The sequence below is a fragment of the Panthera onca genome, chromosome E3 (assembly GCF_046562875.1).
Source record: "Panthera onca isolate mPanOnc1 chromosome E3, mPanOnc1 haplotype 2, whole genome shotgun sequence".
NCBI lineage: Eukaryota > Metazoa > Chordata > Mammalia > Carnivora > Felidae > Panthera > Panthera onca.
This window is the reverse complement of record NC_138354.1, coordinates 5,159,664-5,185,953: the sequence shown is the minus strand read 5'-3', so window position 1 is coordinate 5,185,953 and position 26,290 is coordinate 5,159,664. Positions and strand designations below refer to the sequence as shown.

The 26,290-nt window shown below is 41.6% G+C and overlaps 1 protein-coding gene across 6 annotated transcripts in view; it reads left to right on the top strand.

The window, feature by feature from the left end:
• USP42 (ubiquitin specific peptidase 42) overlaps positions 1–26,290 on the top strand; it is a 77,264-nt gene that overhangs the window by 27,455 nt on the left and 23,519 nt on the right. For 3 of the 6 annotated variants that reach the window (XM_060649548.3, XM_060649549.3, XM_081791676.1), the window contains exons 4-5: positions 5,665–5,914; positions 8,435–8,635. In XM_060649548.3, the coding sequence (XP_060505531.2) occupies positions 5,674–5,914; positions 8,435–8,635 (442 nt within the window). In that variant the 5' untranslated portion in view covers positions 5,665–5,673. Of the gene's footprint in view, positions 1–1,162; positions 1,303–2,059; positions 4,373–5,664; positions 5,915–8,434; positions 8,636–26,290 lie in introns of those variants that run through there. The other 3 variants (XM_060649550.3, XM_060649545.3, XM_060649547.3) reach the window with 2 other exon arrangements.

Here is a 26,290-nt window from a genome sequence, read left to right as displayed (position 1 = left end):
CAAGCAGGGCTTCTAGAAGCAGATGTAGGAATAGGGTGTTTGTAGGAAGATGTCTCTTTGGGCTGGGACACACACAAGAGGAAAGGCCACCGGGGCCTGTCAGGTGAAGGAGTTTAGACTGTTCTGTGGGTCGAGAAGAGGCAGAAGCAACGTCTGACCTGTGTTTTTTCAAGATCAAGGATGATCACGGAAGTCACAGAAAAATAACGGTTGAAAAGAGAGTAAAGACTAGGAGGGGAGCAGAAAGGAGACTGAGGGAATGGGCGTGGCGAGGAGGTAGCCTCCGGGAGGGTCCGGGTCACAGTCCCAGGGTAGGTGGGGCGGGTGGGGCTTGGTGTAAGGGGTTAGTTAGGCCATGGGAAGGACTCAGGTTAGTGTAGGAGGGCCTGGTCCTTAAAGCAGAGAAGGTCCTCCCAGGACCATCAGGGAGGAGCGGGGACGCGAAGGAGAGGCGCGCTGCAGATCTGAATTAATTAGTTCTCGCCGTGGAGACATCCAGTAAGTGGTGGGGAGTATGGATCCGGCAATGGGGAGCAAGACCTGGTCTAGTTGCCCCAAGGAGTGTGCAGTGCTTGGATGAGGCGCAGTCCAGACGGGCTGGGCAGGGGCCTGGCCTTTTCCGGAGCCAGGTTTCAAACTCTCCCCTCCCGGTCACGCAATTTATGAAGTCTGCGAGCTGGCGCCCGGCTGGCTCCGGCGTCCTTAAAGGCTAGGTCGCTAGGCCGAGGGACGAGTGCCGCAGGGGTAGCGGCGCGGCGCGCGCGCGAGGCTCTCCCCGAGCCACGTCCGTTTGGGGGGGCGCCCAGGTCCGCCGCGTCCCCGCTTAGGCCGGACGGGCCCAGGCGCAGCCAGAGCCTGGCTCGGGCCCCGCGGCCGCCGCGCGCCGCTCGATCCGCTCCCGCCGACCGCTCGGGGGGAAGGACCGCCCCGGCCCGCGCCGCGCGGCTTGGCTCGGCCAATCAGCGCGCCCCTTCCGCGGCGCCCCGGCGCTCCAGTGACGCGCGCGCCAGCCTGCGCCCGCGGCGCTTTGACGACGGCCCCTCCCGCGCTTGCCCGGCCCGTTAGCTGCGCGCCGCGCCTCTTGTGCGACGGCCCCTGGGCGGCGGCGCGTGCGGGCGCGGCCCTGGCGCGCCCCCTGGCGGCCCGGCGGGGCGCTGCGGGCGCGGCGCTGACCCGGAGGCGGCGGCGGCGGTGCCCGGATGGAGGCACGTCATTGTCCCCCGCCGGGCGGCTGGGCTGTGTGCGGCGGCGGCGGCGGCGGCGGCGGCCGAGGGGGATGGAGCGAGCGCCGAGCTGGGTCAGGTAAGCTCCCGCCTCCTTCCCGCCCGCCGCTGGCCGGCGTGGGGCCCGCCGGGCGCCCCGCTCGCCTCGGCCGCAGCTGGCCCGGCCGCCCCTGAGCCGGCGCGGCCCGCCGGGGACTGGCGCGGCCCCTCGCCCGCCGCCCCCTCCGCAGCCGCGGGCCGCCCGGGACCCCGCGGCGCCGGTGGCAGCGCCGCTTGTGCCGGCCCGGCCAGGCCGCTGGGGAGGGGGCGGCGGCCGGGGCGGTCGGGCGCCGGGAGAGCCGGGCTGCGCGGGGAGGCCAGACCCCCCTGGTTGCTATGGACACTGCCCTCCCGCCCCCACCCGGCCCCAGCCCGCCCCCTCGGCCCGTGGGCCGGGCCGGGCGGGCGGCTCCGGGGCGGCCTGGCCCGTACGGGTCCGCCCGCGGTGGGCGTGTGCCGGCCGCCGGCCGCCGGCCGCGGAGCCCGGCGTCCCCGGCCCGCCCGCCGCCCCCCGCGTGGCTGCCACCTCCCGCCCCCGAGCGGCCCTCGGAGCCCCGGGCTCGCCTCCCCACCCCCACTCCACCCCCCAGAGACAGACAAACTTTCCCACCCCGGCGCCCCTTCGCGGCACGCCGGTCGCCCCTCGCGGGGCCGTCCACCTGGCTCCGCCACCGAGTGTCCGAGTTCCCCACGCCGGCCGCCGGGGCGGAGCGGGCACCCTCGGGGGAGGCGGGGGGGGGGGGGGCGGAGAGGAGGGGCCGGCCGGCCCCGGCGGCGCGTCCCCAAAAGCGTGTGCGCCTCGGTCCTGTTCTTTATTTTCGGGGCAAGAAGAGCCAGGTTACCTGGAGGGGGTCGCGGGAGAGGGTGATCAGTTTCAGATGTTTGAGATGAAAATTTGACGGGACCGAAGTTTTACAATCTAGGACTTTCACCTTGTTATAATGAATGCAGTAGACATCACTTTTGTTGAATAGCTCTTTTCTGTTCAGGGAGGCCTCAGGGTTTACTTGTTTAATGGGGAAACATGTTGGTTACTTAAAGTGGATACACTCAGGTAACAGTAAAGCTGGTCGAGAAACTGTTTCGTTAACACCTCTTTTTCAAGGTAACAGCAGTATTACAGGTTCTCGTGCATTTTCGTGGAGTCTCCGGATTTTTGAGTCGTAAATTTTGAACCTATAATTTTACTCTTTTGACTATCACTCATTCAAAGTGCATAGGAGATAGGAATAATCAGTTTTACTGATTTGTTTTTTATTTAAGGTCAGTTTCGCTTTCTTTTCTTATCACTGAATCAAGTCCACAGTGGTTTGTAAGGGTTTAAGGCTAGTCGTTTAATTTACTGAAAAGTAATTGAAATCAAGGCTGTTATCTTTTTAAAGCTTGTGTGTTTTCCTCTTAAGTAGAAATGTTACAAGAACGTGGATTACATTGTTTATGAAGAAGCAGAGTGTATCAATTTCTTTCCTTTTTTTTTTTTAAGATATATTGATATTGTTATCTTTATGTGGAGTGCTACAAGGTTTAAAACAGCCATATGCTTATTTTTAAAACGAGAAAGAATAATGCATTCTGGTATTTGATAGAAATATCATTTAAGGGACTGAGCATTTAAAAACTTTTGAATAAAAGATTGTAGTTAAAGCAAAGGAAACATTTGTAAAGCCGATTTGTTGTCTCATTCCTCTGGGCACATCCAACCTTGATTCGTGTACTTGTTTATTTCACACATGGTTTTGTAACTTTTTGTATATCATCACAAGATGCTGAGAGAAATTTTAACTTTTCTTTGAAGTAGTTGCTTAAAAGTCCTGATATAACAGTAACTCTTAGAAGTTGTACTGAGAGTAAAGAACCCGTAACCGTATGAATCTTATGAGTCTTAGGTTGTATACAGTATTGCTTGGCTTCTAGAAGGGTTATCTCTGTAGCAGACATAATTGAGTTTGATACTTGATGGTTTTAGAATAAGTAATCATTGGCTGAGTATACAAATGAAGACAAATGGATAGTTTGGGTTTGTTTTCCCCAAATTATAATGGTAAATGGTTATTGATGATTGAGTAGTAGGCTTTCCTTAATTATTTTCATTTAAGACACCCCCCCTCCCCCATGGCAATCAGAGCAACTAAAATGGCTTTATTTGGTCATTTGTTAATGATTGTCCTGAAGGGATGTTTATCCTGGGAAAACCGAGGTTTTTGCTATTAAATGTTATTGTAAATAAGGCTGAATTAACCTTTCCTCAGTACTCTGTTTTGGCTTTCTTCTTTTTGCTCCTCCTCTTCCTCTCTTTTGTTTTCTTACTCTTGCCTTCACTGTGTTCCATGGAGTAGACTTTATTTGGATAACACAGCTCAAGCTTTCTTCCTGAATGAAGATCCTGTATCTTAGATTGACTTACAATTCATTTCTGATTTTATTAAGATCTAATCTAACGTCTACTTTTTTATTTCTACATAAGATCCCCCAAATTTCTCAAGGTTGTGCTTTCGGGGCGGGGGGCTATAATTATGCCGTAATTTTAAATTACAATAGAATTGAGGCTTTTCTTTAAACCTTCTTGTGAGCAGACTGTGCACCACAGCTTTTGTTGAGGTGGCACACATGTGGACGTTTATCACCCTTTAACTTGACTGTATTGAATATTTTTAAAAACACATTTTAAAGGCTATTCCTGCTTCAGAGTAGAAACGAGATACAATATGTGAATGAGATAGCGTATGCAAGTCACTGAGCACAGACCGGTGCTAAATGCAAACGCCGGTTCCTTCCTGTCCTCGGGATTCATTCGTTTGTTGGGCACATGTGTGGAAAGCGTTCTGGGTGCCAGGTCAGGGGACAGAAATGCAAGCATGATGGGGAGCAACGGGTGGAGCCGCCGTGGAGTAAGTCGGGGCGGAAGTGCTACCGTAGAATCCGCACCAGGCTGCCGTGGGGGCCTGCGGGAGGGCTTCTGACCCGGCCTTGGGGGACGGGTGTCGTCAAGGAAGGCGTCCCAGAGGAGATGGATTCTAAACTGAAAAGTGGAAGTGTTAACCCGCCGGAGGTGGAAGGATGGAGGGGAGTTAGGCGAGGAAGAACTGCGAGGGAGAGCCCAGAGAGAGCAGGTGAGAATGGAAGGTGGGGAGCGTGTGGAGAGGTTCCCGGGTCAGGCAGCGACAGGTCTGGGTGTTAAGATGCTGGGTGGGGGGCGCCGGGCCAGGCCAGGGAGAAAGGGTACTTACGGAGGAGTGGCACACGAGATTGGGTTTCCCTGGGCAGTTTACATTCCTGTACTCCGTTGACTAGGTCCATAGAGCTGGAGGGAGCCCTAGCGGGGGATGTTGGGCCGGGTGCCTTGTCCCAGGGACTGACTAGTTTGGGTCAGAGTCGCTCCGTTTTATAGACCCCGTGGAGTCTGTGCAGTCTCTCACAGGTCAGGTCCATTATGAAGTTTAAGTTAATGTGTGTTCATGATTAACAACACAGTGTCCAGCACATAGAAAATGCTTAATTAGCAGTAGCCCCAGGATTGAGAAATAAGATCCAGAGAGAAAACATAATTACTTTTATAATAAGTATTTGTGTTCAAGTTTGATGTCAGTAATGTTTTATGATATGGGCTTCACTTAAAAAAAGTCGTGTAAATGAGCCTACTCAGAAAAAATTTTCAAATGTGAGACGTGCTTTTTTTCTTTTAAGTTTATTCATTTTGAGAGAGAGAATGAGCGAGCAAGGGAGGGGCAGAGAGAGAGGAAGACCGAATCCCAAGCACGCTCTGCGCGGTCAGCACAGAACCCCATGTGGGGCTCAATCTCACGAACCGAGAGATCATGAGCTGAGCCAAAATCTAGAGTCAGATGCTTAACTCACTGAGCCACCCAGATGCCGTGAGACTTGCTTTTTTTTTTTTTTTTTAAATGTGTTTCAAACAAGTCATTTTGGACTTTAAGCTCAAAATTAAAGCTAGATTTTTCTCTTCATGGAGTTGAGATTTTTCCCTGATGAATTCTGTATGAAATTAAAATTGAGTCAAATGGATTGGCACATTTCACATGCTAGTTTTAAGCAGTAGGGAGGAAAAAAATATGTAGGTTCTTGGTAAACATACAGAATTGGAAATTGAGGTACCTGATTATAAACAGAAACGTGAGACTTTTAGAGGTCTTAGAATGACAAGATCTAATCAAATATTTCATTGAAGGGCTTATAATTAAAAAATGCCGACATGTTTAGATGAGCGCAGTGCTAACTGTCCCAAGGAAGTGATTTCAGACCTAAAAAATACTGCTGCCTTTATATTACGGTGACTTGTTTGACAGTAATTAAGTGTGGCTAGGATAATTTTCTAAGATCTCACAATAAAGTAGATTCCTCTTCTCACTTTATGAAACAACTGTATGCGTTTCGTCTTTTGCAGAGTTGAACAATGACCATAGTTGACAAAGCTTCTGAATCCTCAGACCCACCAGCCTATCAGAATCAGCCTGGCAGCTCGGAGGCGGCCTCACCTGGAGACATGGATGCAGGTTCTGCCAGCTGGGGGGCCGTGTCTTCGTTAAATGATGTCTCAAATCACACACTTTCTCTAGGACCAGTACCTGGTGCTGTAGTTTATTCCAGTTCGTCTGTACCTGATAAATCAAAGCCGTCACCACAAAAGGATCAAGGTACTACTTTTTGGAGACAGGAACACTCCAAGAAGCTCTTGGATAAATGCTGTCCGTTGGTCGGTAGTTTCAGAGAGGGGTTCCTTTTGCCAACATAGACTGCCACCTGAGTGCCAGCAGTTACGTTATTTGGCAGGCGTCCTTTTCCTGTGCTGTTTGCTCCTGATTCGCTAGGTATCGTAACAGCGCAGATTATGTTTAATTATTAAAATATTCGTAGTTTCTCTTGTTACTTATTTTTTGAAGGATAAACTTCATCTTGGTGAGATTTGGGGTGGGCAAGCCTTTGGTTAACTTGTCAGTTAACCATAGTTCCCTAAGTAGATGTCTGTGTTTTAAAATTTCAAAGGTATTTCTTAAAATGGTTGCATTTTGTCAAATGGCTCTACCCAACCTTGGGGTGTTTGTTTGTTTGGTTTTGGTTTTTTGGTTTGTGGGGTTTTTTTGCCAGTTAAAATCATCTGTGGTGATAAAGCTCTTTGAAAGAGAGGAGATAATGTAAATGTTACATTTGTTAAAACTCACCGGGTTAAATGAGACGTTGAAGCTTTAGTGGGTCCTTCTGAGACTTGTGAATTTGGAGCTTTGAAATACAAAGAAAGTAGATTCCTGCTCAGATAGTCATTTGGCTTAGAATAATGTGGCTCTTAATGCTGTTTTGCACCCTCATAGTAAATGTGATATTGTGAGGTGATTTGCTGAAGGTGTTTGGGTGGGAGGAAAATTTATATCACAAAATAAACAGTGTAATTGAATGTTACACATAGAGTTTAGAGACCTTCACCAGCAAGACTTTCCCACAGAACTTCTTTTCGCTGACTCCAGCTTCCCGTTACTTGCTGGGGCTCCTTTCTCCTCCTCAGGCCTTACCTCCCATCACCCTGCCATGCCCTTTTGGGAGCTCTTCCCCCACTCGCTGGGGACTCCTTTCTTTTTTCCTGGTTTTGCTTTCCATTCCCACTGAGCTGAAGCCTACCTGTGCGCACTCACACTCATTAATTTCTCTTTTAAAATGGAGAATCCTCCATTAAGGCATTTCAGCATCTGGCGGCACCAAGAACATGGCCAACTTCAGAAAAAGTAGTCTTCGCATGGATGATGGGGAACTTTCCTGAATAAGTTGTTTTTTGAGCTTCACCTAAGTTCGTTTAACGTGGTTATCATTAGTAATCTGTTTATTATAAGCCTTGAAAATAGAAAAACGAAAACCTTTTAGACCACGTACAGCGTACTTGTGAATGTCAGTAGTGATGCCCAGCAGCCTAAGTTCAGACCCTGTTTCCTTCCTGGTCAGATGGGGATGACGTCACTACCAGGTCTTAGAATCGAGACTGTTTGACAGCTGCTAAGGACTCTGTAAGCGCATTGCTGGTGAAGAGGGCGGTGATGGTGGTGGTGGCACTGAGTAGAAGCATCCGCAGCAAATGTTACAGAGAGTGGACTTTGCATTTTGTATGTATAGTGGTGGCAAACTTTTAAGTAGATGTAAAAGTAATTATAGTGGGCTCTCATGTAGTGATCAGTCAGTTTTGACATTTATCAATTCATAGCCAGTTATACCCTCCCCCATTTACTCCCCTCGCCAGCATTATAAAGCAAGCCCAAGACTTCATATTTTATCTATTCATATTTTAGTGTTATACATAAATAATTATTTCCTAAAAATTAAAACATCAGGGTGCCTGGGTGGCTCAGTGGGTTAAGTGTCTGACTTTGGCTCAGGTCATGATCTCATGGTTCGTGTGGTTCGAGCCCCGCCTGGGGCTCTGTGCTGACAGCTCAGAGCCTGGAGCCTGCTTCGGATTCTGTGTGTGTGTCTGTGTCTGTCTGTCTCCCTCCCTCCCTCCCTCCCTCCCTCCCTCCCTCTGTTTCTACTCCTCTGCACTCTCTCTCTCAAAAATAAATAAGCATTAAATTAAAAAAAAAAATAAACCATCTTTATATTAAAAATCCCGTCAACATTAAAATCTCTCTGATTGCCATATACTTTTTTTGTAACAGCTGGCTTGTTGAAATCAACGGACAAGGTCTATACTTTGCATTTGGCAAGTGTCTTTAAGTTTTTTTTTTAACATCCCATTTTGTCCTTGCAGTTTACTTATTGAAGAAAGCAAATTATTTAGATTTCCCACATTCAGGGATCTTTCACTTACTTATTTTTTAAATGTTTATTTCTTACAGAGAAAACACACGTGTGTGTACAGGAGGGGCGGAGGGAGAGAGAGAGAGAGAGAGTCCCAGGCAGGCTCTGTGCTGTCAGCACAAGCACCACACGGGGCTCGATCTCACGAACCGAGAGATCATGACCTGAGTCAACATCAAGAGTCGAATGCTTACCGGATTGAGCCACCCAGGCGCCCCTCTAAGATCTGTCTTTTAAAACGTCCCTTTCTTCCCTGTATTTCTGGTTAGCTCGTAGTGACCTAATCCTGATCAGATTCCGTTTGATGTGTTGCTGTTTATTTAGCTTGAGAAGCATGTAAAGCTTTGTTTTTAAATATTTCTTGTTTGTTTTTCTAGCCCTAGGTGATGGCATTGCTCCTCCACAAAAAGTTCTTTTCCCATCTGAGAAAATTTGTCTTAAGTGGCAACAAACTCACAGAGTTGGAGCCGGGCTCCAGAATTTGGGCAACACCTGTTTTGCCAATGCAGCATTGCAGTGTTTGACTTACACGCCGCCTCTTGCCAATTACATGCTATCACATGAGCACTCCAAGACATGTAAGTGTTCTGGGTCATGTTACTTGTGTAGTGTTGTGGCGTGCTAGCCTACTTCCATTTTTCCTGTGCAGGGAAAGTGAAGACTTAAGCCAAGAATTCTACGATCACTAGGAAATTGGTTCTCTTAGAAACCATTGAGGAGGACTCTTAAGAACTGTACTCAGGTTGCTTCAAAAGCGTTTTGCACCTAATTTGACCTGTGAAGTTGTTTAAAAAGAAACATATTTTATCAGCATCTGGCATTTCTGAACCCCCTGCTGGCTTTCTACACTTGCTAAAAAATGTGACATAAATGTCTGCCACCGACAGCTCGGGACAAGCAGAGTTCAGAAATGCTGCCTCTCCCGGTTTCCATCCTGTATTGTAAGGCTTGATTCAGTTACAGGCTTATAAGCCTTCGTGGAGAGGAACCTCCTGTTACGGCCCCCAGCCTCTTGGAAATCCATACAGGACTTTCCCTTTGGTATGTGAGTTCAGCTTTCAACCTGAAGGGCAGGAAATCAGTTAAAATCTGTCTTTAATAGGTGACAACCAGCTCAGTGGTTGACTAGTGGAATTCAGAAGTTAGGACATAGCCAGTTTTTGAGGTTTGACCTTGTAAATATATTGTAAACATCCTTCATCCCTTTTAAGCGAAACCTCCCTGTTCTTTGATCTACATTAATACTGAGATTTGTGTGTGTTCAGGTGCTGTTCATTAATTATCAGGGTGAGAAGGCCTTTGGTTTCTTTTCGAATGGTTCTTTAATTGAGAATTTAAACTGGTTCTTTTAAAACTGTTTTCCCCCCAAAGAGCAAAATAATGCTTGTAAAGAATTTGGAAAGTACAGAAAATTTTAAATAAACCAAAGGAAAATCACCTAGAATCTCACTGCCCAGAGGTATTTGGTATGCCAAGGGGTTTTAAGTTACAGAACGAACGTTTTGTTTGCCCTCATTTTCTCCCTTCTGAGTTCATAATTCGTTCCCCACAGACAGCTTTCCCATCACTTTTGCACTTAATGAAAGTAGGGTGTGGATGAAAACCCAGCCCTGGCACTTGGACAGTGAGAGACAGGACCAACACAAAAATTCAGAAGCTCCGGGTGTCCAGAATTGGGTGCCTGTCTTTTATGCTATTGGTAGTTTCCTCTTTCTTTCTGTTTTTCCTTTGTTTAGGTATATCAAGGCATAATTACGTATGTAATTCAGGTACATTTGTTTATTATACGTAGTTATATATGTATTTAGGTATATTTACCTTTATTTGGCTTTATTGAGGTGTAATTGATATAAACTGCACATATTTAAAATATATGTTTGATGCCTTCTGACGTTTGCATACTCCCATGAAACTATCACCACAATTAAGATAATGAATGTATTCATCACCCCCTAAAGTTTCCCAGCACTCCTTTGAAATCACTCCCTTCCACCCCTTCCTGCCCCGCATCCCCTCCAGCCCAGGCAGCCACTGATATGCTCTCTGTCTACTATAGATTGGTTTGTATTTTTTAGAGCGTCATGTAGTGGAATTATGTAGGCATATATTCACACATTGCCTGGCTTCCTTCAGTTAGTACGGTCATTTCAACATTATTCCATGTTGTCACATGTATCAACAGTATTTACTGTTGAGTAGTATTTCATCGTATGGATGTGCCACATTTTGTCTCTCCACCTGTTGACGGGCGTTTGGGTTGTTTCTTTTTTGGCACTGTCACAAATTAAGCTGTGGTGAACGCGTATAAACAGGTCTTTGGAAAGAGATGTTTCCTTTCTCTTGGGTAAATAGGAGTGGAATGGCTTGGTCCTATGGTATGTATGTACTTAACCTGGACATAAACTTGCAGTCTGTTTCACACAGGGATCATGGCATCTTACATTTCCACTAGCAGTGAATGAAAGTTTGTCCCGTATGTCGCCTAATATTTGGCACGGTCATTCTTTCCAACATCAGCCGCTCTAATAGGTATAGCAAGTACTACCTTACCGTGATCTTAATTTGCACTTCACTAATGACGTTGAACATCTTTCCATACAGCTAATTGCCACCTGTATACTTTTTTGGCTGAAGCTTTTGCTTGATTGAAAATTGGGTGGTTTTCTTGTTGTTGGGTTTTGAGAGCTTTTTATATGTTCTGTGTACAAGTCCTTTATCAGATATGTAGTTTGCAAAGACTGTCTTGCAGTGGGGGGGAGAATGTTCTCTTCACGCTGTCTTTTGAAGAATTCCACATCACTGCTTTTTCTTTTCATCAGTCGTGTTTTAAGTGTTCTATTAAGTCTTTGCCTCACCAGTGGTCACAAAGGTTTTCTCTGTATTCTTTTACAAATTTGATAGTTTGAGCTTTTATACTGGTCAGTGATCCATTTTGAGTTAATTTCTGTTTGTGGTGTGGAGAATGGATTGAAGGTCCTGGTTTTCAGTATGCATATCCCGTTGTTCCTGCACTCTTTGTTCAAGAGATAGTTCTGTCTTCACTGAATCGTCTTCGCTTCTTTGTGAAAAATCAATTGACCATATTCATACGGATCTATTTCTGGACTCTGTTCTGTTACACTGATCCACTGTTCTATCTCAACACCACAACAGTGTCTGGATTGCTAGATATTTAATGGTTTTGAAATCAGGTAAGTCTTCCAACTTTGTTCCCCTTTTTCAAAGTTGTTTTAGCCATTTTTTGGTCTCTGGCATTTCCAAATGTATTTTGGACTCAATTGGTCAATTTCTACAAAAGAGCTTCCTGGGATTTTGATTGGTGTTGTGTTGAATCTGTGAATTAACTTGGGGTGAACTGACATCTATACAACGTTGTTTTCTGCCCCCGAACAAGGTATATGCCTCCATTTACTTAGCTTTTCTTTAGTGTTTTAGCAGTGGCGCTTAGTTCTCCGTGTACAAGTACAATGTGCACATTCCTTGTCAGATTTGTCCCTAAGTATTGCGTATTTTTGGAAGCTGTTATAAATGGTAGTATTTTTTGAATTTCGATTTCTGATTGTTTGTTCCTAGAATATAAAACTGCAAGTGACTTTTGGAGATTAATCTTAGGTCTTGCGACTGTGGTAAATTTATTAATTCTAGTAACTGTGTGTGTGTGTGTGTGTGTGTTTGAAAGGTTTCTTGAGATTTTATGTAGAGACAATCATGTGATCTATGAATAAGGACAATTTTATTTCTTCATGTCCAGTCTGCTTGCTGTTTCTTGCTGTGGTGCCCTGGCCAGCACCTCCTTTACAGTGTTGAATGGATGTGGTGGACGTAGATGTCTCCTGCTTCACTTTAGGGGGAAGGCGTTTTATTTTAGTCTTTGGCTTTTACGTATGCTGTTAGCTGTAGAGTCTTATCATGCTGAGGCTGAGTGTTGTACTTGAATGTTAAGCCAAATTTGCATTCCTGAGATGAGCCCAACTTGGTCATGATGTCTTATGATTTCCATGTATCATTGGATTTTTTAACTTTTGTGTTCATGATGAATATTAATCTATAGTTCCTTATGCTTTTGTCTGACTTTGACATCAGGGTAATGGTGGCATTACGAAATATGTTGGGATTATTTTCTTCTGTTTCCTAGAAGAATTTGTGTAGAATTGGGGTTATTTCTTACATGTTTGGGCCTTGGAGTTTTCTCGCGGGTAGGTTTTTAACTACATATTTAAGGTCTTTAATAGATAGAGGCCTCTTCAGGTTATCTTTTTTTTTCATCAGGGAGCTTTGATTAGTTTGTGTCTCTCAAGGAATTTGTCTTGTTGAATGTGTCGGCATAAACTTGTTCATGATGTTCTGTCATCCTTTTTTAATTTTTTTAGGATCTATAGTGATCTTCTTTCTCTTATTCCTGACGTTCATGACTCCCCTCCTTTTTTCCTGATCAATCTGACTAGAGTTTTAGTCATCTTATTATTGATCTTCTCAGAAAACCAGCTCTTGGTTTCATTGTTATTTTGTTTTCTGTATCATTGATGTTCATTACTATTTTTATTATTCCTTTTCTCTTGCCCACTCTGGATTTAATGCGCTCAATTGTAGTTTCTTAAAGGGGAAGCTTAGGTCATTTAATTTGAGATCTTTTCCAGTCTTTTGAGTGCTATAAATTTCCCTTTAAGTACTGCTTTAGTTGTATCCCAGACATTTCAGTATTTCAAGTGTTCACATTTACTCCAGTCAACATACTTTCTAATTGCCCCTGTGGTTATTTAGAGGTGTGTTGTTGAGTTGCCAAATGTTTGAGGATTTTCCAGAAATTGCCCTGTTACTGATAGCTAATTTAATTCTGTTGTGGTCAGAGTATACTTTTTATTGTTTGAATCCTTTTAAACTTGAGATTTGTTTTATGCGCCAGAGCGTGGTCTAGCTTGGTGACTGTCCCACATCACTTAATAATTATTATTTACTTAATAAGGATGTGTAGTGTCTGTGTTGCCTTGTTTCTATAAATGCTGATTATGGTCAGTTATTTGATAATGTTGTTGAAGCTGTCTTCTGTGTCCTTACTGCTTTTCTACTCATGCTATCACATTTTGAGAGAGGTCTATTGAAATGAAATACATTTGTGAATTTGGTTTTTTTCCCTGTTTTATTAATTTTGCCTTATGGAGCTCTTTGGAGTTCTGTCACTCACCTAAGATTATTATGACCTCTTGGTGAAGCGACTTATTTATAATTTATGAAATTACCCTCTTTATCCCAAATAATATGCTTTGTTCTGAAATCTAGTTTGATGTAAATAGAGCCTCTCCAGTTTTTTAATGATTGATGTTTGCATGGTACATCTTTTTCCATGTTTTTACATTTAACCTACTTGTGTTTATACTTAAAGTGGATTTCTTGTATAAATAACCTATCAGGTAATTTTTTTCTTACAGTCTCCATGTTTTATTTTGGGGTATAAGCCATTGGTATTTAATGAGATTATTAATACAGGTGGGTTTATTTTACCATCTTGTCATTTGTTTTCTATTAGTTCCATTTATTCCTTGTCCTCTTTTTCATCTTTTTCTGCCTTCTTTTGGAATGAGTAATTTTATGATTTTTAAAAAATTCTTTTTAATGTTTTACTTATTTTTGAGAGAGAGAGAGAACAGAGGAGGGGCAGAGGGAGAGGGCAACACAGAATCTGAAGCAGGCTCCAGGCTCTGAGCTGTCAGCACAGGCCTGATGCGGGGCTGGAACTCATGAGCCACGAGATCATGCCCTGAGCCGAAGTCGGACGCTTAACTGACTAAGCCACCCAGGCGCCCCGGAATAAGTAATTTTATGATATTTATTTATGATATGATATTTAATCTCTTTTATTGGCATGTTTTCTGTAACTTTGTTTTCTACTTTTAGTGGTTGCTTTAGGGTTTGGCGTGCATCTTTAAACGATCACAGTTTACCTTCAGCTGATGTTTCGCTTGTGTGTGGTAAGGGCTTTGTGACGATGCACTTTTCATCCCCCCACTCCTGGCATTTGTGCTCTTGTTGTCGTTCATTTTAGTTCTACCTGCCTTGTAATCAGACAACATATTGTGTTATTTTTGCCTTAAATAAATTATAAAGGTTTTGCTTTAAATAGTTAAGGTTTGTTTAGAAATCTTCTATACTTACCTATTCAGTTACCATATCCACTGCTTCTGTTCCTTTACGTAGATGTAGATTCCCATCTGGTATTTTTCCTTAGGACCAAAGGACTTCCCTAACTTTGCTTGCTAGTGATGAACTATGCTTTTTGCTGTAATTGGTTTCATTCTCAGTCTGAAATGTCATTATTTTGCCTTTTTAAAGCTAACCTTATTGTAGATTCGCATGCAGTTGTGAGAAATAACACAAAGACATCTCATGTACCTTTCCCAGTTTACCCAGTAGTAACACTATTATTTCAGGATCTCAACCAGGATATTGACGTCGATACAGTCAGGATACAGAACATTTCCATCATTACAGAATCTGTCCTATTCCCCTTTTGTAGCCAAGCCCACTTTCCTTGTGCCCCGACCTCCTCCTTTAACCCCTGGAAGCCACTAAACTATTTTTCATTTCTATGATTTTGTCATTTCAAGAATGTCATATATATACATATTGAGTTATGCAGTATATAACATTTTGGGATTGGCTTTTCAGTCAGCATAATTCTCTGAAGATTCATTTAGGTTGTATTAATAACTTGTGTGTGGGTTTTTAGAATTGTATTTATTTTATTGTTGAGTAGTAGTCTATGGTGTGGACATACCATGGCTTGTTTTAACCACTCATCCATAAAAGGACATCTGGCTTATGTCCGGTTTGGGGATATTATGAATAGAGCTGCTGTAAGCATTAGAGCATACAACATGCGTGTGAACATGTCTGTTTCTCTGGAGTAAATGCCCAGGACTGCACTCACTCACTCATATGGTAGATGCGTGTTTGATTTTATAAGAAACTGCCAGTTTTTCAGAGTGGCTGACCATTTTTACAGTCCTACCAGCAATGGTGAGACTTCCAGTTTCTCTGCATTTAAAAGAAAAAACAAGTTTGTTTATTTAAATTTATTATTTATTTTTTAATTTTTTTTTCACGTTTATTTATTTTTGAGACAGAGAGAGACAGAGCATGAACGGGGGAGGGTCAGAGAGAGAGGGAGACAGAAACTGAAACAGGCTCCAGGCTCTGAGCAGTCAGCACAGAGCCCGACGCGGGGCTCGAACTCACGGACCGTGAGATCGTGACCTGAGCCAAAGTCGGACGCTTAACCGACTGAGCCACCCAGGCGCCCCTAAATTTATTTATTTTGAGAGAGAACGGGAGAGAGAGAATCCCAAGCAGTTTTCATGCTGTCAGCACAGAGCCTGGCACAAAGCTTGATCTCCTGAACCGTGAGATCATGACCTGAGCCAAAATCAAGACTCTGACCCTTAAACTGACTGGGCCGCCCAGACGCTCCAGTAGTTTGTCTGCGTTTTTGCCAGTATTTGGTGTTGTCACTGTTTTGCATTTTAGCCGTACTAATAAGTATATAATGGTATCTTGTGGTTTTAATTTGTATTTCCCTAATGCCTAAAGGTCTTGAACTTGTTTCCATGCGTTTATATGCCATCTGTATATCCTCTTTGGTGAAATATCTCTTTGCTATCATTTGCTTATTCTCTATTGCAGTCTTTGTTTTTATTCTGTTGAGTTTTAAGAGTTCTTTCTATAGTTTAGGTAACCAGGCCTTTGTTGGATATACAGGTTCCAAATAGTTTCTTCTAGTCTGAGGCCTGTCTTTTCGTCCCCTTAACAAGGTTTTTCACAGAACAAAAGTTTTTAATTTTAGTGAAATCTGATCTTACCTTTCATGGATTATGCTTTTGGTTTAGTTTATGGTTTTTTGTTTTTTAGTTTATTTTTGAGAGAGCGCACACAGGAGGGGCAGAGAGAGAGAGAGACTGAGTGAGCACAGGAGGGGCAGAGAGAGCCTGATGCAGCGCTCAAACCCCTGAATGGTGAGATTGTGACCTGAGCCAAAATCAAGAGTCGGATGCTTAACCAACCTAGCCATCCAGGTGCCCCTAGTTTAAGTTTAGTTAAAAGTATCTTTGCCTAGTTCTTGATCCTAAAGATTGTCTCCTGGTTTTTTTTTTTTTTTCCTAAAAATTTTATACTTTTACACTTTAGGTGTGTAATCCATTTAAGTTAATTTTTGTATAATGTGAGGTTTGGGTGAAGTTAGTTGTTTGTCTATAAATGTCTGTTAGTCCAGCACCCTTTGTTGAAAAGGCTGTCTTCTCTCTGTTGAATTGCTTTCACATCTTTGTAAAAAATCACTTGGGCGTATTTGTGTGGGACTGTTTCTGGGTTTCCTATTCTGTTCTCTTGAAGTATATGTCTGTCCCTCCATACAGTAGCTATGTCATAAGTCTTGATATCAGATAGGATGATTCCACTCACTTATTCTCTTTCAAAACTGTTTTAGCTATTCTTGGTGTTTTGTCTTTCCATGTAAATTATAGAATAATAGTGTCTATACCTACAAAAAAATCTTGCCGAGATTTTGATAGGAGCTGTGTTAAAGCTGAATCTCAATTTGGAGAGAGTTGACATCTTTACTTAGGTTGACATTTTCCATCTGTGAATATGGTATGTTTCTCCATTTATTTAAATCTTCTTTACTTTCATCCCTGTTGTGTAGTTTCAGCATGTTTTGTCTTATTTTGTTAGATTTACACCTGAATATTTTTTGAGGGATTGTAAGTGGCATTATATTTTTAGTTTTGGTGTCCACATGTTAATTGCTGGTATATAAAGATACATTTTATTTTTGTATGTTAATCTTATATTCTGTGATCTTGCCAAACTCACTTATTAGTTCTAGGCATTTTTTTTCTAGACTCCTTGGATTTTTCTATTAGTCCTGTTATAGGCAAGTGTGGACAGTTTTACTCATTCCTTACTGATTGGTATGCGTTTTATTTCCTTTTCTTGTCTTATTTCACTGGCTACAATTCAGCACTATGTTGAGTAAGAATGAGAGTGGACATCCTTGCCTTGTTTGTTATTAGAAGGAAGAGCAGTTAGTTTGATATTAGCGGTAGGTTTTATGGTATATGCTCTTTATTAAGTTAAAGAAGTTCTATTTCTGTTTTTCTGCTTTCTATCATGAATAAGTGTTGATTTTTGTCAAATGCTTTTTCTATATCAAATTGATGTGATCATGTGATATTTCTTCTTTAGCCTGTTAATATGGTAGATTATACTGGTAGATGTTCCAATTCCAGTATTCAGTTGTCTTTATATCCCTGGAATAAACTCCATTTGGTCTTTGGAGTTAGTATTATTATTTTTAAAAGTTTTTATTTAATCTCCCAGTCCTCATCATAACTATTTCACCCATCCCCCTACTCACCTCCCCTCTGGTAACCATCAGTTTGTTCTCTGTAGTTAAGAGTGTTTCTTGGTTTATCTCTCTCCCTTCTTTTTTTCCCTTTGCTTGTTTGGTTTTTGAAATTACACGTGAGTGAAATCATGTATTTGTTTTTCTCTGACTTTTAGTGTTTATCTTGAGAGAGTGAGATTGCACATGTGCACAAGTAGGGGAGGGGCAGAGAGAGAATCTCGCTCAGGCTCTGTGCTCTAAGTAGAGCCTGATGCGGGGATTGATCCCACAAACCACAAGACTGTGACCTGAGTTGAAATCAGGAGTCCGGACGCTTAACCAACTGAGCCACCCAGGCACCCCTGACTGACTTTTTATGCTTACCATTACGCTCTCTAAGTACGTTCATGTCATTGCAAATGACAAAAATTCATTCTTTTTCTGACTTAATATTCCATTGTGGGTATATTTTCCATCTTCTTTATCTGCTTATCAGTCAGTGAACACTTGGGCTGCTTCCATATCTTGGTTATTGTAAATAATGCTGTTGTGAACATAGGGATGCATTATGCATGAATTAGTGCTTCTGTTTTCTTTGGGTAAATACCCAGTAGTGTAATTGCTGGATTGTAGGGTAGTTCTGTTTTTAACTTTTTGAGGATGCTCCATACTCTTTCCTAGAGTGGTTGCACCAGTTTGCGTTCCATCAACAGTACACAAGGGTTCCTTTTTCTCTGCATCCTTGCCAACACTGTTGTTTCTTGTGTTGTTGATTTTAGCCATTCTGACAGGTGTGAGGTGGTAACTCGTTATGGTTTTGATTTGCATTTCCCTGACGATGAGTGGTCACGAGCATCTTTTCACGTGTCTGTTGGCCATCTGGATGTTGTATTGGAGAAATGTCTGTTCATACCTTCTGCCCATCTTTTAATTAGATTAGTTGTTTTTCGGGTGTTGAGTTTTACAAGTTCTTTATATATTTTGGATTCTAGCCCTTAATCGGATGTGTCATTTGCAAATATCTTCTATTCCATGGGCTGCCTTTTAATTTTGTTGATTGTTTCCTTCGCTGGGCAGAAGCTTTTTATTTTGATGAAGTCCCGATAGTTTCTTTTTGCTTTTGTTTCCCTTGCCTCAGGAGACGTGTCTAGAAAGATGTTGCTATGACTGATGTCAAAGAGGTTACTTACTGTGCTCTCTTCTAGGATTTTTATGGTTTCAGGTCTCATATTTAGGTCTTTAGTCCATTTTCAATTTGGTTTTGTGTTGGTGTAAGAAAGTGGCCCAGTTTCATTCTTTTGCATGTTACTGACAGTTTTCCCAGTACCACTTGTTGAAGACACTTTTTCCAATTGGATATTCTTTTCTGCTTTGTCTAAGATTAATTGACAGTGTAATTGTGGGTTCATTTCTGGATTTTCTTTTTTTTTTAATTTTTTTTAATTTTTTATTTTTATTTAAAAAAAAATTTTTTTTAATGTTTTATTTATTTTTGAGACAGAGAGAGACAGAGCATGAATGGGGGGAGGGGCAGAGAGAGAGAGGGAGACACAGAATCTGAAACAGGCTCCAGGCTCTGAGCTGTCAGCACAGAGCCCGACACGGGGCTCGAACTCACGGACCGCGAGATCATGACCTGAGCCGAAGTCGGAGGCTTAACTGACCAAGCCACCCAGGCGCCCCCATTTCAGGATTTTCTATTGTGTTCTATTGATCCATATATCTGTTTTTGTGCTGGTACCGTACTGTTTTGACCACTACAGCTTTGTAATATAACTTGAAGTCTGGAATCGTAATGCCTCCGGCTTTGCTTTTCTTTTTCAAGATAGCTTTGGCTATTTGGGGTCTTTTGTGGTTCCATACAAATTTTAAGATTGTTTGTCCTAATTCTTTGAAAATTGCTGTTGGTATTTTGATAGAGATTGCATTAAATGTGTAGATTGCTATGGGTAGCATAGACATTTTAACAGTATTTTTCCAGTCCATGTGCATGGAGTGTCTTTCCATGTCTTTGTGTCCTCTTCTGTTTCTTTCATCAGTGTTTTATAGTTTTCAAAGTGCAGCTCTTTCTCTTCTTTGGTTAGGTTCATTCCTAGGTATCATTGTTTTTGGTGCAATTGTAAATGGGATAGACTTCTTAATTTTTCTTTCTGCCGGTTCATTATTGGTGTATAGAAATGCAGCAGATTTCTGTACATTGATTTTGTATTTATGACTTCACTGAATTCATTGGTCAGTTCTAGTAGTTTTTTGGTGGCGTCTTTTCAGGTTTTCTATATTGAGTATCGTGTCATCTGCAAGTACTGAAGGTTTTACTTCTTACCAGTTTGGATGCCTTTTATTTTGTTTCATGTCTGATTGCTATGGCTAGGACTTCCAGTACTGTGTTGGATAACAATGGTGAGACTGACATCCCTGTCTTGTTGCTGAACATAGAGGGAAAGCTCTCAGTTTTTTCCCATTGAGGATGATACTAGCTGTGAGTTTTTCATACATGGCCTTTATTATGTTGAGGTATGTTCTCTTTAAACTTACTTTGTTGACAGTTTTATCATGAATTGGATGTTGTACTTTAACCTGCATCTGTTGAAATGATCGTATGGTTTTATTTTTTTAAAATGATGTGATACATTACATTAATTTGCAAATATTGAACCTCCTTTGCAACCCAGAAATAAATCCCACTTGATCATGGTGAATGATTTTTTTAATGTATTGCTGGATTCAGTTTGTTAGTATTTTATTGAGGATTTTTGCACCCATGCTCATGAGGGCTTTTGGCCTGTGGTTCTCTTTTTAGTGGAGTCTTTATCTGGTTTTGGTATCAGGGTAATGTTGGCCTCATGGAATAAGTTTGGAAGTTTTCCTTCCTTTTTTGTTTTTTAGCATAGCTTGAGAAGAATAGGTATTAATTCTTCTTTCAATGTTTGGTGGAATTTGCCTGTGAAGCCATTTGGCCCTGAACTTTGGTTTGTTGGGAGCTTTTTGATTACTGATTCAATTTCTTTGCTGGTTATTGGTCTAAGTTTTCTGTTTCTTCCTCTTTCAGTTTTGATAGTTTGTATGTTTCTAGGAATTTATCCATTTCTTCCAGGTTGTCCAATTTGTTGGCACATAGTTTTTCATAATATTCTCTTAACTGTATTTCTGTGGTGCTGGTTGTTTCTCCACTCATTTGTGATTTTATTTGAGTCCTTTCTCTTTTTTTCTTGGTAAAGTCTGGCTAGAGGTTTATCAATTTTATTGATTTTTTTTTTTTTTTTTAAAGAACCAGCTCTTGTCTTTACTGACCCATTCTATTATTTTTTTAGTTTGTGTATCATTTATTTCTGTTGTAATCTATATTATTTCCTTCCTTTTGCTGGTTTTTTGTTTTGTTTGTTCTTTTTCTAGCGCCTTTAGGTGCAAGGTTAGGTTGTTTATTTGAGATTTTTTTTGCTTCTTGAGGTAAGCCTGTATTGTTGTAATCTTCCCTCTTAGAAGTGCTTTTGCTACATCTGAAAGGTTTTGGACCACTATGTTTTCATTTTCATTTGTTTCCATTACTTTTTAATTTATTAAAAAAAAAACCTTTTTTGAATGTTTATTTATTTTGAGAGAGCATGTGTGTGCATGCACAAGTAGGAGGGGGACAGAGAGAGAGAGATGGAAAGGGAATCCCAAACAGGCTCCATGCTGTCATCCCAGAGCCTGACACAAGGCTCGATTTCACAAAACATGGGATCATGACCTGAACCAAAATCAAGAGTCAGACACTTAACTGAGCCACCCATGTGCCTCTACTTTTTAAATTTCGTCTTTGATTTCCTGGTTGACCCATTCATTGTTTAGTATGATGTTTTTTAATCCATGTATTTGTGGTCTTTCCAGATTTTTTCATGTGGTTGACTTGTAATTTCATAGTGTTTGGTCAGAAAAGATTCATAGTATGATTACAACCTTCTTGAATTTGTTGAGGGTTGTTTTGGGGGCTAATGTGTGATCTATTCTGGAGAATGATCCATGTGCACATGAATGTGTATTCTGCTGTTTTGGGATGGAATGTTCTGAATATGCCTGTTAAGTCCATCTGGTCCAGTGTCGTTCGAAGCCTTTGCTTCCTTGTGGATGTTCTGTTTAGATGATCTGTCCATTGATGTCAGTGGGGTGTTAAAGTCCCCTACTGTTATTGTATTATTATCAATTAGTTCCTTCATGTTTATTATTTACTGTTTTATATATTTGGGTGCTTTCGTGTTGGGTGCATAAATATTTATAATTGTAGTATCTTCTTGTTGGGTTGTCCCCTTTATTATTGTTGTTTATTTTTATTTTTATTTATTGTAATGTTTATTTTTGAGAGAGAGCTAGCGTGAGCAGGTGTGCACACAAGTGTGGGAGGGGCAGAGAGAGAGAGAGAGAGAGACACACACACACACACACACACACACACACACACACACACAGAATCCGAAGCAGGCTCCTGGCTCGGAGCTATCAGCACAGAGCCTGATGCAGAGCTCAAACCATGAACTGTGAGATCATGACCTGAGCTGAAGTCGGACACTTAACTGACTGAGCCACCCAGGCACCCTGTCATCCTGTGTCTTTTGATTGGAGTGTTTAGTTCGCTTATATTCAAAGTAATTATTGGTAACTATGTAATTATTGTCATTTTACTACTTGTTTTGTGGTTGTTTCTGAAGATTTTCTCTGATTCATTCTTGTCTTTCTCTCTTTCATGGTTTGCTGGTTTTCTTTGGTGATATATTTGGATTTCTTTTTCTTCTTTGTGTATTTATTACTGGTTTTTGATTCGTGGTTACCATTAGGTTTGTGTATAACATCTTTTGCATGTAGCAGTCTATATTAACTTGATGGTTGTTTAAGTTGGAACCTATTCTTTACTCCTTTCTTCCTCACATTTTAGGTATATGGTGTCATATTTTACATCCTGTTGTTAGTTTCTTGACTGATATTTTACAGAAATATTCATTTTTACTGTTTTTGTGCTTCCTACCTTCATATTGTCATTTTTGGTCTTTGCTTTCCACTCAGAGTCACCTTTAATACTTCGTGCAGGGCTGTTTTAGTGGCCACTAACTCCTTTAGTTTTTGTTTGTCTGGGAAACTCTTTCTCTCTCCTATGCTGAATGGTAGCCTTGCTAGATAGAGTATTTTTGGCTGCAGGTTTTTCCCATTCAGCACTTTAAATATATTATGCCACTGCTTTCCGGCTTGGAAAGTTTCTACTGAAAAATCCGCTGGTAGCCTTACAGGGTTTCCTTTGTATGTAACAGCCTTCATTTGTCTTGCTGCTTTTAATATTTTTTTTATCACTATATTTTGCCATTACAATACGTCTTGGTGTGGATCTACTTTTGTTGATTTTGTCGGGGGTTCTCTGTGCCTCCTGGATCAAGATATCTATTTCCTTCCCCAGATTAAGGAAGTTGTCAGCTATTATTTCTTCAAATAAATTCTCAGCCTCTTTTTTTCTGTTCTTCTGGGATCCCAATATGAATGTTATGTTTGATGGAGTCACTGAATTCCCTAAGCTTATTCTTGTTTTGCATAATTCTTTTTTCTCTCTTTTGTTCAGCTTGATAACTTTCCATTACTCTTTTAGGCCATTAATTTGTTCCTCTGCTTCTTCCAACCTGCTGTTTATTCCATCAAGCATGTTTCTCATTTCATTTATTGAGCCCTTTATCTCTGCTATGTTATTCCTTATCTCTGTTAATGGTCTCACTGATGTCCTCCACTCTTTTCTCAAGTCCAGCTAGTATCCTTATGATCATTGCTTTAAATTCTCCGTCAGCTGTGTTACTTAAAACTGTTCCACTCAGATCTCTGGCCATGGCCTTCCTGTTCTTTCATTTGGGGCAAATTCCTCTGTCTTCTCATTTTGTCTGAATCCCTGTGCTTGTTTCTGTGTGTTAGGACAGTGACCTATGGTTCCTGGTTTTTGAGGGTAATGACTTTATGGAGAGGTCACATAGTGCCCCGCAGTGTAGTATCTCCTGTTCCCCAAGGCCTGGCGCTGCCAGGAATGTCTCCACCGTGAGCTGCGTGTGCTCTGCTGTTGTATTCTGGCCACTTTACCTTTCAGGCTGATTGCCTGCAGAGGCTCTCTTTGCCTGTTGTGGGCAGTGTTTGGTCCCTGGCCTGAATGTGATGAGTTTTAACTGGGTGTGCCCTGATCTGCTTGTAAAATGAGACCTGTTGCTGCTGCCACCCAGAACTGAGGCCTTGAAAAACTCCTGGCTGGGGGGATGGAGGTTAGCAGGGGTTTAGTTTGGTCTTCTGGGGGAGGGACCTGCTGCACTGGGACTGTGGCAAGTGTGACTGGGAAGGGAGGTTCTTCCAGAGCATGGGGGGGCGGCGGGCGGGGAGGGCTTAGTGTCAGCATGTTAGGTAGTGAGTGTTGGTGCTGTCCTGGTTCCCACAGGTGGCTCCTTGTTTACACTGCAGGGCAGAGGGAAGGAAATGCTGGTGGCCAGTGTCTTTGTTCCCAAGGGGGTCTCTCTGTGAACACTCTCTTTCTTGGACATGCTCTGTGATGAGCAGCTAACCTCCCTACTGTGTGCCTCAGGCACTCGTCAGATCTTGTTTCCACGCTGTAGGTCTGTTTTCTCCAAGAGCAGCAGCAGTGTCTTCTGATCTCTACCAGAGCCACTTACTCTGACCTTTAAAACTCCAGGCTTTAAACCCTTCGGGTGGTAAGAACTCAGGAAATTTGGAACCTTTTGCTTTGCGAGCCAGTTGCTCTGGGGATTCTTCTCCCCTTGCACTGCCCTGTGTGCCAGTATGTCTCTTGCCCTGCCCTCTTCAGTGACTGCAGCTCCCTCCCTACTGCAGGAGCCACATTTTCTCTCCCAGTCTGTGGCTCTGCTCTTCCTCCTCCTTCATGTGGCCTCTCCTCTGCCGCTAGTTGTGGAGTTTGTTCTGCCAGTTCTCAGATCAATTTCTAGGGTATTTGGGATGACTTGATAGTTATCTTGTATTCGTGGGACGAGTCGAGCCTCGGGTCCTCCTAGTCCGTGGCATCTTCCCCTCTCTCCTCTGATGCGTAATCGTTTTTGAGTTTTGCTGAATTTTACTTGTAATATTTTATTAAGGAATTTTACATATCTATTCATGAGAGATGGTGGTCTGTTTTCTAACTTTATGCCATATTTGTTTGGTTCATTATCAGGGTAATACTAGTTTTATAAAAAATGAATTTGGGATACATTAACTCCTCTGGATTTTTGAAGAGATTGTGTGGACTTGACGTAGGTTCGTATTTAAACATTTGGTAGCCTTTATCAGTGAAGCTATCTTGGTCTGGAGCTGTACTTTTTGAGAGTTTTTAAATTACAAATTCAATTTTTTGTATCTGCAGGGTTTTGTTTCTGATATTGGTAATACCCATACGTTGCCCTTTCAGCAATGCTTTAGCTGTGTCTCTGCATTTTTGATATGTTGGTTTTTCATTAGTTCAGTGCATTTTTAAGTTTCCCTTGATATTTATTTTTTGATCCATGGATTATATAGAAGCATGTTACTTAGTTTCCAGGTGTTCATTGATTTTCCTGTTATCTTTCTCTAATTTCTATTATGATTCCAGTGTGGTAGAAAACATATCCTTTATTATTTCAATTCCCTTAAAATTTTTAAATGTGTTATTTATTTAATTAATTATTATTTTTTTTTTTTTGAGAGCGAGGGAGAGCTCAAGCGATCACGTGTGCACAAGCAGGGGAGGGACAGAGAAAGGGGGACAGAGCATCCAAAGCAGGCTCTGCACTGAGAGCAGTGATCCCAGTGGGGGGCTCAAACTCACAAACCGTGAGATCTTGACCTGAACCTAAGTTCAGCACTCAACTGACTGGGCCACCCAGGTTCTACTCTCTTCAATTTTTTGAGGTTTGTTGTGTGGCCCGGGATATGGTCTATCTTGGTATATGTTCCATGAACCCTTGAAATGAATTTGTATAGTGCTGTTGTCTGGAGTGTTCTATAAGTTGTCCATATCCCATTGGCTGATGATATTGCTGAGTTCTGTATCCTTGCTGATTTTCTCATTGTTCATTTATTGACAGAAGGATGTTGAGGTTTCCAGCTCTAGTTGTGGATTTCTCTATGTCTGTTTTCAGTTCTATCAGAGTTTGGTTCATGTGTATTGCAGCTTTGTTGTTTGGTACAAACACATTGAGGATTGCTGTAAGTTTTTGTATATATATATATACATATATATGTATATATGTATATATATGTGTGTGTGTGCATATATATACACACACATATATGTATATACACACACATATATATACATATATATGTATGTGTATATATGTATGTATATATATGTGTATATATGTGTGTATATGTATATGTATATGTATATATATGTATATGTATATATATGTATATGTATATGTATATATATGTATATGTATATATATATGTGTGTATATATATATGTGTGTATATATATATGTATATAAAATGGATGTATCATATGATTGAGTCACGTTATCCCATCTACTTTGTTAATCTGGGTTTTCTTAATTGGTATATTTAGAACATTTACATTTTTAAGCTTATTGACAAATCAGGACTTAAGTCTGTCATTTTGTTTTCTCTCTGTTTTTTGTTTTTGTTTCCTTCTCCCTGCCTTCCTGTGGGTTACGTGAATATTTTTTTATAATTTTGTTTGGATTTATTTTTAACTTTTTTGAGTATATGTAGTCTTTTTAGTGGTTACTCTAGGTTTGCATTATATATACATAACTTATCAGAGTCTACTGGTGTCATTTTACTAAATAAAGGTAAGTGTAGAAACCTTCTATCTCTCTTTAGTCTCCCCTAATTGTCAGGTAATTAAATATTT